Source organism: Triturus cristatus, chromosome 4_2 (assembly GCF_964204655.1).
Source record: "Triturus cristatus chromosome 4_2, aTriCri1.1, whole genome shotgun sequence".
Lineage (NCBI taxonomy): Eukaryota > Metazoa > Chordata > Amphibia > Caudata > Salamandridae > Triturus > Triturus cristatus.
This window is the reverse complement of record NC_140586.1, coordinates 262,747,714-262,765,553: the sequence shown is the minus strand read 5'-3', so window position 1 is coordinate 262,765,553 and position 17,840 is coordinate 262,747,714. Positions and strand designations below refer to the sequence as shown.

At 39.6% G+C, this 17,840-nt stretch overlaps 1 protein-coding gene across 1 annotated transcript in view; it reads left to right on the top strand.

Moving 5' to 3' along the window:
• The window catches only part of DDX59 (DEAD-box helicase 59), a 104,267-nt gene that overhangs the window by 42,455 nt on the left and 43,972 nt on the right, over positions 1-17,840 (top strand). Inside the window, exons 3-5 of the mRNA XM_085601463.1 lie at positions 4,087-4,176; positions 9,607-9,858; positions 10,929-11,081. Of these exons, the coding sequence (XP_085457589.1) occupies positions 4,087-4,176; positions 9,607-9,858; positions 10,929-11,081 (495 nt within the window). The remainder of the gene's footprint in view (positions 1-4,086; positions 4,177-9,606; positions 9,859-10,928; positions 11,082-17,840) is intronic.

The window sequence follows — 17,840 nt, the reverse complement described above, 5'->3', positions numbered from 1 at the left end:
CCAGGTTGAAGGAAGACTACAGAGGGGTGAGGGAGGAAAATGAGGACTGTGATGAGAAGGAGGAGGGCTTGGTGTAATAACCATTACTGGAAGGTAAATTGAGTGTTCCCACCTTTTCCTTCTTCCTTCTCATGGTCCACCTATTATGAGGATATGCAAAGAAGTTACCATTCTTCTGTGGACAACTTTCAACAGTTTTAAGATAAGTTAAATGCAAATTGTTCATCTTGAAGCTTAATTCTAGTAAAGCGTAATTAATGTAAATGGCCATGTATTCCTGGAAATACTAAATCCTTTTAAACCGAGGTTTCTGCCTTGCAACTGAGGCAAGAAGTTCTCTTGGCAGCTGATAGCATGAGTTTGAAAAGCAGTTGTACTTAGAATTAGTTTGTATGTTAATTCTTTTGAAGGCCGTCTGATCTTGGTTTCTCTCTCTCATGAGCTCACTCCCCATCTGCTCATCTGAATAGAGAAACTTGGAGCCATAGGGCATTATCATTAATGGGTATAAAAGTACCAGAAGAGACAGCCAACAATGGCAAGGACAAACAATTGTGTAATCATGCTTTTTCAAGGAGTTTTACATAAATTATGACTGTGGGCCAGGCACGCATACCTCCAAATGACCAACACACGTACATATATCACGTGTGTCATAAAGCCTGAAAATGATAAATGAGTCATTCTTATTGATACAGGGTCACTCCAGAAAAAGAAATCCTTCTGAAGTCTATCTTTGTGACATTGACACAGTTCAGCACACACTTGCTCTTGCTACAGGGTAGGTGCACAACATACAGATTCTATCAGGGTACGCTTTCCAGTACTTTAGACCTGAGGAGAGGAACATGGATCAGACCTGCAATGAGGGCTAGTTTGTAACCAATTGCCAGTGTCACTCCAGGAAAATGTAAAAAAACAAGAATCCATGCATGAAGCGAGGAATATAAATCTTCGCCCAAACTGATGAGCTTGATGCAGACTCTGTCCTTCTGGACTGCCCCCAAAATAGCAGACACTCCAATGAGCAACCAATAAAATATCTAGACTAGAGTGAGCAGCTATGGTTCTTTTCATTTTTTCCCACCAGAACGTTACCTACAATATCCTAACCTCTAGGCAACATTGCAGGCACTAAAAACAGAAACCTGGAGATGAATTCGCACCAGACTACAGAATACTCCCAATTTCCAGCAATGTGCTGTCTTAAATTAATGACCAAGATTCCGTAAGAGTGGTTCTTAACCATCCAGACTAACAACTGATGTTATAAGGCCACATTTGTGCCTATCTGCCAAGGAGGATAATGATTGGTTTATAGATACAAAATAACCAGGTCATGATGTCAACTGTTGACAAACAAATCGATACAGATGAAGAACCAAGGTGCTAACATGCAATAAAGATTGCCAGGCCTTTACTGGCAGCAAACTTATGTCCCAGCAGATGTAATACCGGTCAACTTCAAGAAAGATTTAGAAAAAGAACAAGGAGGATATTGCATAAAGGAAGCACGCCTACCACCTGTACGCCCAAAGAAGGAACTTGGAGAGTTTGGGGGAGTAGAAGGAATTGTGTTTTGAATTAGGGCGATATGAAGAGAACAAGTTCAACAGTTCGAGCTCCTGACCGAAGATTCCATTACGAAGTCTGGAATACCGTGGGCCAAAACTTTGCATAAACGCCTAAAATAAATACTGTGAAGTGAGGAAATAAATGGTCATAGAACAATGGTTTGTAGGGGACAGGAATAATAAGTGAAGATTACTTATTTATGACAGATGCATTGATGCCTTCTACTCCATAGTGCAAAGATTTCCATATTCTCTTTAGTAGCGGTAATATAGCCTGGCTATCTTGGGCATGTTGCAACTCTTTGTGTTGCTGAAAACCAACCAAAAGCAGAATAAAGAGCCAGAAACCTTTCCAGAGCATCTATCATGATACTAAGCAAAGTATGCTTAGCTCATAAAAACAGAATAAGGTTTGTGATGGGTGGCCTAAAAGAACCTATGCAGAAAGCACTAATCCACTTGTGCACTAACAATTCATACCCAGTGGTCTTGTAAAGCAAGTACACAGCATGAAGGCACAAAGGTAAGCGTCCATAATTCTTGTACAGCTACGGCAGGTTAAAACCAGTTAGACCCTCAAACATATGAGAGGAAACGCATGCCTCGAACGACAATACTCTGTTTTTGATTGTCTGTATTAAGTCATACAAATAGCGAAATTTGATATTTTGATTCAGGAGGTGATGGTCAGTGAGATTAAGTAATGGCTATAGCAGTATAATCAACCCACCCTTAAATGTGTAACCTCCTGGATTGTGTACGCAGCAGAAGTGGCTCGGTCTACATCTCTCTTCAGACCTATCCCCATTGTTTATCCAAAGGGAGGGCTGATCTCTGTAAATGAGACTGGAGTGAAAGCGAAGAAACCAGTGTAAAAAGGCTAGATCCGGGACCAGTGTACATTGATCATGCACAACGCTGGAGATCTAGATTCTGTGTTTTGCAGTAAACATTACAGGTTAGGTCAGGTTTCAAGAATAAATTAGCTTGTATGGCAGGATCCATCCTAATAAAGAATGAATTAATACACAACAGCTTAGATTCTGGACGTGAACATGAGGACTGTATGAGCTGGGCATTTTCACATCTCACCCTAAACAAAGCAAAAAGGTGTATTGACAAACAAATCGATACAGATGAAGAACCAAGGTGCTAACATGCAATAAAGATTGCCAGGCCTTTACTGGCAGCAAACTTATGTCCCAGCAGATGTAATAGCGGTCAACTTCAAGAAAGATTTAGAAAAAGAACAAGGAGGATATTGCATGAAGGAAGCACGCCTACCACCTGTACGCCCAAGGAAGGAACTTGGAGAGTTTGGGGGAGTAGAAGGAATTGTGTTTTGAATTAGGGCGATATGAAGAGAACAAGTTCAACAGTTCGAGCTCCTGACCGAAGATTCCATTACAAAGTCTGGAATACCGTGGGCCAAAACTTTGCATAAGCACTTAAAATAAATACTGTGAAGTGAGGAAATAAATGGTCATAGAACATTGGTTTGTAGGGGATAGGAATAATAAGTGAAGATTACTTATCTTAGACAGACGCATTGATGCCTTCTACTCCATAGTGCAAAGTTTTCCATATTCTCTTTAGTAGCGGTAATATAGCCTGGCTATCTTGTGCATGTTGCAACTCTTTGTGTTGCTGAAAACCAACCAAAAGCAGAATAAAGAGCCAGAAACCTTTCCAGAGCATCTATCATGATACTAAGCAGTACAAAACCAAAAAAGAAATGAATTAAGGCTACATACAATGTAGCATGCAGAGCAGGATATGGCATCCATAAACACAGACAAACAGGACTTCTTAGTGAAAAAGCTGGTGTTTGGACGCTCTGCGAGGGGGAGGGCTAAATTATATAGTTCTTTGAAATTTGTAAAGCTAGCACGGGTGCCTCTTCTCGGACAAAGCTCACACTCCTAATATAAGCTGTTTGATAAAGATAGGATGCAAGAAGATTAAACTGAACAAGTCCATTAATTACCTTCAACCTAGGGACCTAGGCTACTCACTAAGGATTCTCTGGTCAAATGACGCATTGTGATTAATTGGAAATGACTGAAAGGTCCAAGGCTTTACGGTGTGATGTGGCTGAATGGGCGCCAGCAGAAGAGATACGAATGTCTATTTACCAAAGGGATCCTAAACCTGAAACCAACCTGAAGGCATGGAGAAAGATTCATGGAACTGTGTGTTTAGATCCTGATGCTGTGGATGGATGGGAGGTATAGCTACTGTTGAGTGAACACTTAACTTGTGTCTGGTACTGCATTGTGTGGGTCACATCGCAGTCCCATATCCTAAGTACGCAATATCATACTGTTGTATGAAGTTTCTCTGCCTGACGCTGCCTCGCTACTATTTTGTTGTAATTTGGATTTTCCGTACAGAATTCAATTGTGTCTTGAAAAAAGATTGAGTAGTGTGTCCTTCAAGGAATAGTATTTCTTGAGATTGTTCATAGATTGTGATTTTTATTACAATGTTGCTTTTTTCACGCATGTTTTAGGTGATTATAGCGACACCAGGAAGGCTGCTTGAAATTCTGAAGCAAGAGTCAGTTGAACTTGGAGCCATACAAATTGTTGTTATTGATGAAGTAAGTAGGTACAAAGGCTGAAGGCCACATTTGAATTTTTATGAAAACTTAAATGCTCTCAAACATGGTATTTTGCTTTGGTAAATCAATGATTTAGAAAAGCTTGCAAAAAAAAACTTCAGTTGTTAAACATAATATGCATAGTGAAAGAATCCCGCTCATGTTGATGATGCAGATAAACTGTGTGTAAAAAACAAAGCACAATTGTCGAAGTAAGACGACGTTCAGTGTTTTATTAAATGGATTTTGTGAACCAATAAAGCAAAAAAACAAATCTGGACATAAGTAAATACTGCATGATAATCATTCTCTGATCGATTATTCGGACACCAATAATGTGAATATAGTTGCCCACAAGCAACATGTTGCCCATTTTATTGTAGCTGTAGTCCTCTAATTGCCAGGTTTTTGTATACTTGCACAGAAATGGATATTTGACTCTTATTTGTGTACCTCATTCTAAAGAGAACAAATCCAACCAGTTAAATTGCACACTTGGAGCTGGCAAGTATTCTGCTAGCTTAGATCCGTACTAAACATTAACTAGCTTAAATGTTATTTATGTTCTCTAGTTATTTTTTGTAACTTAAAGCCTTAAACAATGGCAAAGCCAATAGGTTACGCCTATGCAAGAGCTATTGGCTTTTTCAATATTTTTTAGCCATGTTGTACACCAACGTTGCTGCTGTTCAGCCTGGCTAAACATTTGTGGCATAGAAGAGAGTGGTATGGAGTGTCATGTCGTGAAGTGGAGAGTCTTGAAGTGGCATAGAGTGTTGTAGCGTACAGTGACTTAGAATGGAGTAGAGTGTCGTATCCTAGAATGTAGGAGAATATAGTGGAGAAGAGTGGAGTAACATACAGTGGAGAGGCATTGCATAGAGGGGAGTAAAGTGTTGTGGAGTTGCATAAAGTGGTGTGGAGTTCGTAAATTGAGGTGTAGTGGCATGGAGTAGAGTGTAGTGGCATGGCATACAGTGGAGAGTAGTGGCATAGAGTGGAGTAGCAGAGAGGCCTACAGTGTAGTGCAGTGGGTAGAGTTCATTGGTGCATGATGCAGTGGTTTTGAGTAGAGTGGTGTAGAGTGCATTGGTGTGGAATGCAGCAAAGTGGCGTAGAGTATAGTGGTGCAGAGTAGAATAGAGTGGCATAAAATAGATTGTTTTAGAGTGAAGCGGAGTGGATTGTTGTAGAATTTCAAAAAAATGGCAGTGTCGATTTTTTTTTTTTTTTTTTTTTTTAGACTGCACCGGTCAATATCCCAAAATTTGTATGTATATTGTGCCTACTCCTAGAGTTTTGAACGCCCATAAAACTCAATATAAATCAACAATACTTTTTAGTAGGAAGGCAACAATCTATCTGTTATTTCATTCATATGTCCATGATTCTGTTGTATATAAATGCAATCACTCTAGATCGAAATATTCATATGTAAAAGTCTTTCCGTTTGTTTGTTTGTTTTGTTGGTGTCAGACCCAGCCAACACGTTTCATCCCTTTTAGGGACTTCATCAGGGCGTTAAACAATTACATATGTACATAATCAGTGCATTAAAAATATTAAAAACCTCATCACATTTCTTTGTCTATAAAAGGTTTTACATTTAAAAAATAATAATAAATTCTACTTATAAAAAAATATATACACCCCAGGTCTGTCTAATTCACATTCCTGAAAACTCAATTCGAACTAGCCCAGCTTTACATGTTCAAGCTAGACTTTTACATTTTTTGTGAGTCAATTAATTTTATGCGTATCCTAACCTAAATTATCCCCTGTGATCTTGGTGATTACAGCTACACAGTGCATTTTATTTCATTCCTTATATTCCTTTCCACCTAACTGAGCATGCTGGTAAATATGCTATGTACAGGAGGACCAATCCGTTACTTACAGATAATTATATATAATTTCTGTGATGTCATTCATTTAGATTTCATCATTTTCAGTCTATTAAAACCATTGCTAATAAAACATATTGAATACTTATTCTTTAGCATGTTCATGCAAACAAGTCAACGTTATTCACAAACCTTTTTGTTTCATTCTACTGTCCTTCCTGTCTGGACATCTTGCTTCTTCCTCCGTCATTCGCATATTGGTTGTTTTTTTTTCGATCTTTCTCTTAGTGCCGTTTGTACCACACCCTTTCATCTCTTACCACACTTCAGCTTCCTCCTACTCCAAAAACACATTGAACCATCCTTTGTATGCGTTGGATGAAACTCCCAACCTCGATGTCCTGATTTTCCGCCCATATGCACAAATACAGACTTTATCTCCCTTCCGTTTATGAGGTAAGGTTCTTCACTCTGGTGCTCCTTATCTCACAGCACATGCACACTAACTTCACCGATTTTAGTTTTGAATTATACAGCCCCCAATGGCAGAGGGAAGCTCGAGCTGACCTCTTCTGCACCATAAGGGAGGATGATTGGGCGGAGGAGTGTGATCCGGGTCTGCAGCCAAGGAGGCCGAGTAAGGAATTGATATTATGCAATGGTGTTTCATTAAACTTAAACTATTTTTAACACATTCAGCCCCCAAGAAGCAAATAGGTGGCTGCTTATTCTTCATGGGACAAGCATTCAACTCCGTGTTTTCAGCTATCTTTACACCGGGCCACTCTAATTTTGAGTAAAGTATTGGTCCCCTTTGAAAATCCTCTTTACACATTACATTTCAACTGGGGCTTTGCGGGTTAGATAGCGGCTGTGTGAGTGGCTGGTGTGGCTGCTCTCCTTTCCTTGCCTGACGCCGACTTGGATGGAGCCGAATGCTGGCGGTTTTGGTCCGCTTCATGCTGCGGCAGTGAAATAAACTACCCAGAAGTATACCCATGCTTAGACCAGTCGAATCCCTTTCAATATATGAATTTATAATGAGGGAGGAAGCTAAAGACTATTTGCTGAAAAACAGTTATTACAAGAAAACTAAATTTAAGGTTTTGCACGGTGCATTCTGATTGTGGCAGCAGTTTAAAAAGAACATTAATCTACCCAAATATAACTATTATGCACCTCTGTGGGGGACACCGATTCTATCACTGATATTCCAAGACCCGATTGTCAATAATTGGATGCCGAGACGTATTTTACAGATGGGACATCTCTTTGGAGGAGAACATCTATACCCATTTGGGGACCTTCAGGCGAAATATGGGCTTACTTTTCAAATACATCCAGATTCGGGATTTTATTAATAAATTGTTTAAGACTCTAGGGTCGGCAACTCAAATCCCCATTATAGAAGCAATCCATAAGAGGGCTAAGATCGGTGCCCTTTAGGACTTACCGGTACAAAAATTAACAAGTTATTTGAGTCTCAAAATGCTAAGTGGGAGAGGAGGCTTGGAGAGGAGGGGTTGATATTGCAAGAATCATTGGATATAAGTAGCAAAGTATTATTGACAGCTGGATTAAAGAGTCAATTTCAAAACTATTTTTGATCTGTATCATACCCCAGAGAAATATTCAAATGGGGTAGGAGAGATAATGACTGCTACCATCGATGTGGGGCTGTGTGTGCTGAAAGAGTATATATTTTTTATGTATGTCCGGTATTAGGCTCTTTTTTTTCAAGAGATTGGTAAATTTTAGGACCAGTTACTGGAGATCAGATTAAAATCAATTCTACATTGGTGGTATTGGGGGCGGTAGAGCACTCATTGGATAATGGGTTCACCAAAAAGGAGGGGTATATGATTTCTATTGCCGTAGCAGTAGCACAAATGTGTATCGCTACAAGTTGGCTAAACTCTGAACCCTCGAAACATTTTCTGAATGCAGATCCAGGTTTTTGGCTATCTATAACATGGAGATTCTTATATGAATGCAAAGGGCGAAAGTTGCAGAAATGGTGGGGGGGAAGGGAGGGGGGTGGGGAGGTCCGGATATGGCGTTCTGTTACTCAGTGGATTGATGGTTTGGCTTGAAGTCCATATCGCGGTACCCCACTCGTGGACAGTGTGGTTTGGGCGTGGTTTATACATTTTATTTGTTGCGTTATTTGCACTGCCTGGTAAATATTTTGGAGAGCCTGCTATGGCCCTGCATAATTGATCTCTTAGACCGAACCCCCTCTTGTTAATAGGGCAACTATCATGAAGGATGTCTATGTTTAATTTATGGAAGTATACTGTATGTTGCATTTGCGCTTTTTGCTATATTGCACTAAAATGTGCTGTATAATATTTATTGCTAGTTTGCACAGTTACTAAAACCCATGTGCTGCAGTCCCAAAGGGTACAACTGATCAGCTGTTTTGGTTTTTTAAGTGGTATTAAGAGAAAGATTTCACTTGGTGGGAATCTGAACTGTGCTCTGTGGTTTTAAATGCAGACCAAATAAAAAAAAAATCAACTAGGGCTTTGCATACATCAATACCCCTGCATTTGTTTTATTTGCTCCTCCTTCCTATTGTTCTTTGCCATCATGGCCTTGTCTCATTTACATGCTATCACCATTGCCCGCCCACTTTACTCTACTCCCATGGTCATTTTATTGCCTCTGTGCTGTAGCACTCCATGCCCTATGCAGGACCCCCCACCACCTGTCTCTCTCACAATCACTAACAGTCTACATCTTTTTTGGAAAGCCAGCTTTGCTACAGTTAATCTCACTGTGTAATCTTGTGTTATTGAGTGGTCAGATCTACAACCTAAATATTACCTGGAAATAAAGGGGCTCAGGAGTTCACCAGTGCCCTTAAACGTTTTCTACACCATCAGCAGGGCCATTGGAATTCTTGAAATGTACAGCTGCTGAGTACAACATGACTAAAACATATTGGCAAAGTCAAAGACGAGACCTATTGGCTATAACAATGCTTGCTTCACATGTAAACACTGTCTAGGAGAAGGTTCCACCTCTATTAGTACTAGTTTAACAACCAAATACAATACCAAACAACTGAAAGATGACCTGTCAAACTTTGCGTAGGGCCTTCCACTGCGCCACAACACAGGTCATTGCAATTTTAGTAATTTTTGATCCTTTTGAGCTAGACAAATTTTTTTTGTTAAGATTTGCATATTATGCAACCGATGATGGCTTGTGGCAAATGTTACTAATCCATAATTATGTGGAAAATGCTGCGGCCGCAAAATCGCATAATTTCACCGTTTTATAATTCTATTTCCAATTGTTTTATTTCAGATATAGTAGCTTAAATGGGTCACTGCATTTTTCAACATCTTTTTATAAATGAGATTTTTAGGAACAGAGCACCCTTGTTTGTGGGTTGCGCTCCCTAGATGTTTTTGTTATATATGAGTAAAATACATTTTACATCTAATGCCTAATGAAAAGAATCGGACCAAAAAGATCAAGTTAGACGGTTGCACCATTTGTAATGTAATATAATATATGATGCTTTAAAGGTAATGAAAGAGAAATTCATTTCTTTATTTATGCTGTTTTCATGCAGGCTGACACAATGTTGAAGATGGGGTTTCAGCAGCAAGTCTTGGATGTTTTGGAAAGCACGTCCAAAGATCATCAGACCATGCTAGTATCTGCTACTATTCCGACAAGCATAGAGCAGTTTGCAAATCAGCTCTTGCACAATCCTCTCAGAATAACTGTTGGGGAAAAGAATCTACCTTGTTCCAATGTGCGGCAAATTATTCTGTGGGTCGAAGAACCTTCCAAAAAGAAGAAATTGTTTGAAATTTTAAATGTAAGTTTAAATATTTATAAAATGTCTTTAATGCTTGCTGCTACCAAAACCCACAAAGTATTGCTGAAGACACAATGTTCTTCTTTTACTTAGTGGTTTGTGACTTATAATCCTCAATAGGAATTTAGCAAATTAATAGTCAGTGTTTGGTTTTAAAATGATTTAAGTTTGCAGAAAAACATGGCTAGTGGGGGAAATGTTGTTAGCTTTTGAGTCTTTTTACTGGTTCATCACATTCTTAAAAGTGATCTAGATGTCTGGATTCTCACTCTGTTGGGGTAGCTAAACCGTGTTAAAATCGCTGAAGTGATGTTTTGAGGACTTAAGATGACATTGAGCAAGGGCTGAGAGAACCAGCACTAAAACCTAAAATCCAGACTACTGGATGTGCAGGACAGAAGAACTCATTTCACTACCGGGGACAGAGTTGAAAGCAAAATTCTCCCATGTTCAAATTTTCTCATGTCACTTTGCGGGAACAACGGGAGAGACTTTGTGTTACTCACAAGGGTAACCTTTTTGGGCGAAGTGTGCTAGACTGAAATCATTTATTCATCATAGAGGTTTTGTGTGCACTGTAGTGTTGACGCAATTTGGTGTTGCCATTTTTGTTTTCAAATTAATCCAAGCAAAATGCTCTTTGGTAGTCAGTTTTCCAGACTTTGTTTTTGAGGGTAAGCAAAAACAGCCTCTGCTTTGAGTGGTAGCTTCGAGAAGGCTTCCTTTTGAGGTCTTGTTCCAGTTGCCTATTGGCATTTGTATGGCCGGGATTTGTAATATCTGTTGGAGTTTTGTTGCTTTGGCCTTTTGGAATTATAGCTATTCTTAACAAGATGAATAAGCTTTTATGTTCCTTCACACCTTTAATTATTGCCAGAGTGGGTTGAAGAGAAGGGGAACTGTTGCTGTTTTAAGTGCAGCAGATTTGTATTTAGTATGGATCTCTAGTGTCCTAGGAATTGAATCTACTGCCTCCCATCGTCAAAACCCTAACGTAGCAGAGACATTGTCCACCATTTTCTTCCTCGCACAGTTTTTTTAATGCCGCTCAATAAAATTGTGTTTTTCAGGATGCAAAGCTCTTCCAGCCACCTGTTTTGGTGTTTGTGGACTGCAGGCTTGGAGCTGATCTTCTGAGTGATGCTGTTCACAAAATCACAGAGCTGCAGTGCGTCTCGATCCATTCAGAAAAAACTCAAAGCGAACGAACACGTATTCTTCAGGTTATTTTATTTTTATTTTTTTGTGTGGTAGACTCTTTTATGATTAAATTAAATGTTTTGCATCAGTAAACCACAGTTCATAATCAAACCGATGTATCTCTTTGTTTACTTGTATGTCATATCTGCACAGATTCAACTTTTTAATTACCTAGGAGAGCATGGCATAAGCATGTATCTAGCTGTGTTGTTTTTTCATTATTTAAGCAAGGTGCTGTTTGGGAAGCTCATTGTATACTTTGACAACTGTGCTGTGATGGAAACTGTATTCTGGCTTTTATGACCTTTTGGTATAGCAGCTCATGAGTCTCGATGCTGGCTCTTATCGCTGTTAAAGACTACTTCACAAGTACAGACTACAGCTGCAGTGTGGAACTTTACGCACCTTCACAAAGCATTGTTTGGTGTCAAATGTGCAGGATAGCCATGCTTTTTACGTCTCGCTGAGCCAGCTCATGCGCTGCTCTGCGAGAAATTTAGTAAACAGGCTTTTAAAAGTGCTACCAGAGGCTTTTCCTGGCCTCAATCTTGTGTGCATGTGCGCGCGCGCAGCCGCCATGTGGGTTTCTGTCCAGGCTCCTTAAGCCTTGCGTGCCTCTGTCCGCGCTTCAATTCCCTCCCCCACCCCGACTCCCGGTCGACCATTTGCTTGTTTGAATCTAGGGTTGCTTTCACTTTTGCCGCGCGCTTGTTATTCCAGACTCCAGGGTAAGCCAACAGGGAAATACACCCTCTTTACGTTCTGTCATTAAATCACAGTATGAGATATTCTTTCAACCAACTTAAGCGAGCCTGTTTTTCACCTCCTTTCATTCAGGGAGCTGCTGCAGCTGTAGGCAGCAGAAATAAAACTACAAGCACCGAAATGCAATGTGATGACCTCTGAAGGGTAACTTCTTGCTGTTAATATGGGTCACTTTTAAGCTGTCTTATGTCAGGTGTTCAGAGATGCCGTAAAATCCCCATAAGAGTGTGTTCGATATTTTGTGACCGCGCTGGAGCTGTTTCACGTGGTGTGTGAAAGGTCCACTGTGTTCCATTTCCCTGTACATTTTGGTAATTGCGGTCATGCACACATAATTCGAAAAGCAAAGCCGCAAACGCCATAATACAAACAAATAACAGGGCCCATTGAATTAGTCGTGGCTGACAAGGGGGAAATTGAGAAATCTTAGAATCATGGCCTTGGGCCTCATTAACCTTTGCCCGAGCCGCAACAAAAGGTGGCAGCTCCCACATCAAAGGGTTTGAAAGGGCCAGTATTAAAGCTATTGAATGTATATGCAGGAATCTTCTTTATCCTATGCGTATCGGGCCCAGTTCGGTTTTTTTCTCATTGCATCCCTGCAGGTTTGCATTTGGAAATAAAACCATGAAAAACTGTGTATATCTCCCTAATAATTTCTGTACATGTGCCTCTTCCACTGGTGAATCCCGTCTCCGTGTTTCCATCTTCCCAGCCCTGGGTTTTAATTTGCTAGACCAAGACTTTCTGTGATATTTAAAGCTGCAGAACAATGAATTGACTTCAATCAGCATAATACGCGCAAGGTTATCCCTGTGGTACCTTACACAGTAGGATCAGTGCTTAATTTGTGCCAGTGGTTTCCGGTGCTCAGCACTGGCACTTAATCATCTACACCATCGCTTTTCATGAGCACCAGTTAGGGGCACATTCATTTATAGTAGGCACAGGGAGATTAAGTGATTTGCCAAAAATCACAGGATGTGACAAAGGACAACTTTCGCTATTTTCCATAACGAATTGCTGAGGAGAAATTAAAGTAATTAGTACCAACGACCGTCTAAAAACCTCTAATGAATGTCGAGATTAATTCTTTTTTTGTTCTTTCCTATAATTTATTGTTTAGTACTGTTGCTTTGGGAAGGGATAATGACCCTTAAATTGCAAGTGGCCAATTTGCTTCCGCTCAACTCTGTCTGCACACTCTCAGTAAAGGAATAGAAACGCACTGAATGAAAGTCATTATTTTTGCTTACATTTCAGTGAATTATTCCCATGGCCTATGAAGTAGCTCGTTTCTCTGGCCCTGCCAGCCCGCTACTTGATCACAGGTAATCTGAAGGCCAGTTTAGGATATGGTTAGACCCTTAAGCTGGGATCTGCAGTGTGCGGCATGGGCTGTTGATTGATAAATTGACTGTTTACCTCTACAAGAAAAACTCAGAAACATGTTTTACCCCTAAACAGATCTCGTTCGCCTTCTGACTGAACCCAGCTGTATGAAGTGTTGCTTGACCACGCAGCACATGTCAAGAGAACCATTTTCCTTTCCTCTTACAAGGCCATGTGGCTGTCTTTCTTTAAATTTCACATTTCTAGAAACTGCTTTTTTCCCTCCATCCTTGGAGGTTAAGGCTGGGACAGTTTGCCCTCTGTACTTGGTTTACTACTCAGCGGCCATGCTGTAGCATGGAAGGCGCAAGTATTAACGAATATAGAGGTGAGCTTTGTTGGTGCTGTTTTCTTTGTTCTAGTTAGTTTTAATGAATGCTTTCGGCCATCAGGCATTTTGTATATTTGGCCTTTTATACAAATATTCATTTAGCCGTAGAATTCTTTTTTTTTTTTAAAGACTGCTCAGGTTTTCGCTGAGCATGTGCACCCATTCGTTTTGCTGCACTGCTTCTCCCCATTTAGACATATACCTAAACAGTATTATTTATAATAAAAAAAAAAAACAACGAAATCCGTACATGAAAGCACTGTAAATCCGTCTGCTGCGTGGTAGGGGAGGAGATTAGCCCAGTGCGTGCTGCAAATGCAAGAGACAACCAGCACAAGGGCCCGTTTGTTCCCAAACGGTCCATAGTTCTAAACACTCCGAAAGTGCTAATTGCAAAGCATAACGTATAATCTTTCACCTCTTGGATGTCTTTGAAATAGTTAGAGAAAAAATGCACGATTTGATCAAATGAAAATGGGGAAGTCAGTAACTCTGCCGCAGGAAAAATGTCCAGCTGCACGGGCATTTGGAAAATGATATAAATATAAGTTTTAACAGGAAATAGGCTGTTCAGTATATATTCCTCATGGTCAACATAAACTACGATTTTGTATAGGTTTTGCTAAGAGCATTTGCTACCTCTTTCTGTGCTAGATATGGTTGTTTCTTTAACACTTTTATGCAGGGGACATAGAAGGGATGTCAGCGTTCATCTCAGGCCTGAATCGGGGGAAGACCACAGCACTAGTAAGCATGGCACTAAAGACTGGAAAAAGCAAGATTTTAGGGGGACACTATAGTTTACAAAAAGGGCCTCGAGCCCTCCCATTTCCTACCGTTAGGTGGCATCTGTTTCACTTCTTCTTTGCTGCCTCCTAATTGGACAGTGCAGGCCAGGTGTCACTTCCTGTCTCTTGTCTGGCACATGTACCAAGCACAGATTGATTCTTATTAAATTAGTGTCTCTGTTGCTTCTGCTGTGATTCAGGTACTTTTTATGCCCATGTTGCTTCTTCCCCTCCCACCCCCCCACCTCTCCATGTTGCTGCCTCCCTTCCAACCATCCTTGTATGCACATACACCCACTGTTTTATTGTTGCTTCCACAGTTGTCGCCCCCTCACCTTGCTTGTTGCTTTTTGCAAAAATGTAGAAAAAGTCCAGCACTACCTTCTCTTTAAAGATTATATCGCTTTCACTGTTATTTTTTATGTCAACTCAATCTTTCATCATTCAGCGTGCATTGCTCATCTAATGCCTGCCAAGCACGTGAACACTGATTTGAGGGCCAGGTTGATATGACCTGAACATGAGCAAGCACAGCCATTAATTAGATATACTACCTATTTGAATTAATTTTGCGCCTTATGTTTATACCAAAATATTTTTTAATTTGAATTTGTTAATTGGAACACATTATTTTTGCCCAAACGTTTTCAAACTTTTGCTTCATTGCAATATGTGTATTCCACAATAACATTATTTAATAACAATGCAAAAAATCCAAGCAAATTATACAAATGATGATGATGATGATGATAATAATAAATTAATTTCTTGGTCTTCGCCCAATGTATTTCGGGACGACCTAGTCCCTTCGTCAGGGGAAATATCTGTGAAAAAAAAAACGTGTGTGTTTAATTAGCATGCTATGCATGTTTGTGTTCAATTCACACAGCACTGTAAAAGTCAGTCCGTCTCTTTAACACTGCCGTCCACCTGTGGTGTATAGTAAACCATGGGTATATGTTCTGACAATACCACTTCAAAAGCCAATACCAAAATCACCGAATCCTAGTGCCCACCACCTAAACACTGTGTGGTGCGCTTACGTGAATTAGCGTAGAGCAGTCCTGAGGTTATTCAGCCTGTTAAACCAAATGAGAATATGAATGACCGAGTACCATATTCAGTTTATATTTCATCAACAACCGGATTACCAGTAGATCACATCATACCTTGAATATGCAGTTTTCTGAGGATACATTAACGCCACACCGTCAAATTCTTCAAAATTGCTATCCGATACGAGTATAACTCTTGTATGTCTTGAGCCACCTAATCTGTAACGATATAAATGTCCTTAACACCACAAAACCCCAAGCGCTTGCTAGCAATGTAATTCGAGACTTAAGGTCTTCCTTACCCGTATAGAAACTCTGTCACCAGCTGATTAAACCGCCAATCTGTCAGTAACCTTCGTTACCGAAACTGACTAAATGTCTGCGTTCAGCAATTATCTCGAGATTACGCTGCAAAGGTGCAGTGTTTAACCGCCGCTATATTGGAAAGTCTAATGATAGACGTGGTTCCATCAATATTAGTACAATTCGTCTGAGTAGATGTCAATGTTTTAAGTTTCAGTAAGCAAATTCAATAATTCTGTCACGAGATTCTTCATAGATATGTATATTCATAGAACACCAAACCATCGCTGATGCACATGCAATTAACTGAAACCCCGGTACTGAGAGTTCTCACGAGATTACGCGGCGATGTGACACTATGCCGCCGCCATCTTGAAATGTCTGATCATGATTGAATAAATATCAGTATTATGCATTCAACATAATTGTTACTATAGTCACAGAACTGTGATTACAATGAACTTATTACAACGTATAGATGTTCTGACATACAGAAATTGAAAATATATAACAAGATGATGTTTGACATAATAACTAACCATGTCAATTTATAAAAAACAAGACATCTCAAATTTATAATTCAGCCCTAACGGTATCAAGGAATTTAACCTTTTTATCCAAAAAGCTTCTCGTTGTAGAAGTCTTTTTGCGTTATCAACCCCTTCCTGTTTAGGTACTTGTTCTATTATCTGGCATTTTAGTTGGGCTATGCTATGTCTCATTTCTACCCAATGTTTAGCTATACTTGAGTTTTGGTTTTTGTTCCTGATGGTACTTTTATGTTCTGTTAATCTAATTTTCAATTTTCTTTCTGTTCTCCCTACGTATAATAATCCACAGGGACATTTGATGCTATATACACTGTAACTAGAATTACAATCTGCCGAATGTTTAAGTTTAATGTGTTCACCTGTTCGTGGGTGAGTCAATGTATCACCGAATATAATATTATTACAATGAATACAATTATGGCATTTGGTGGTGCCTTTGAAGTTAGCCATGGTTGTTGATGTTGTTTTAGAGAGTATTTCTTTTAGATTCTTAGATCTAGTAAATGCGAATAATGGTTTTTCTCTGAGAAGTCCATGAAAGTCTTCTTCCCCTTCTAACAGTTCCCATCGATTCAAAATCACTTTCTTGATTTCTTTCGAGACGGTTGAATATTTTGAGATAAAAACCATCTTCTGATCATCCTTGCTGGGTTGTTTTAATAATAAAGCGTCTTGTGTTTTGGATAAAGCTTTTTGTTTATGAGTCGTTAACAATTCAATGGGATATCCTCTTTCTATGAAGTTGTTGACTTGTGTATCCATAGTTACTTCACAAGTGTTCGTGTCTGATGTAATTCGTCTGGTTCTTAAAAATTGTGAGTACGGGAGATTTCTCACTAATGTAAATGGATGGAAACTTTGAAAAGGTAACCCACTGTTTGTCTGTTGGTTTTTTAAATACTCGTGTGCTCAGTTGATTGTCTCTCATTTCAATTCAAACATCCAATTCAAACATCCTATTTCCAATTTCTGTATGTCAGAACATCTATTCATTGTAATAAGTTAATTGTAATCACAGTTCTGTGACTATAGTAAATATTATGTTGAATGCATAATACTGATATTTATTCAATCCTGATCAGACATTTCAAGATGGCGGCGGCGTAGTGTCACATCGCCGCGTAATCTCGTGAGAACTCTCGGTACCGGGGTTTCAGTTAATTGCATGTGCATCAGCGATGGTTTGGTGTTCTATGAATATACATATCTATGAAGAATCTCGTGACAGAATTATTGAATTTGCTTACTGAAACTTAAAACATTGACATCTACTCAGACGAATTGTACTAATTTTGATGGAATCACGTCTATCATTAGACTTTCCAATATGGCGGCGGTTAAACGCTGCACCTTTGCAGCGTAATCTCGCGATAATTGCTGAACGCAGACATTTAGTCCGTTTCGGTAACAAAGGTTACTGACAGATTGGCGGTTTAATCAGCTGGTGACAGAGTTTCTATAAGGGTAAGGAAGACCTTAAGTCTCGAATTACGTTGCTAGCAAGCGCTTGTGGTTTTGTGGTGTTAAAGACATTTATATAGTTACAGATTAGGTGGCTCAAGACATACGAGAGTTATACTGGTATCGGATAGCAATT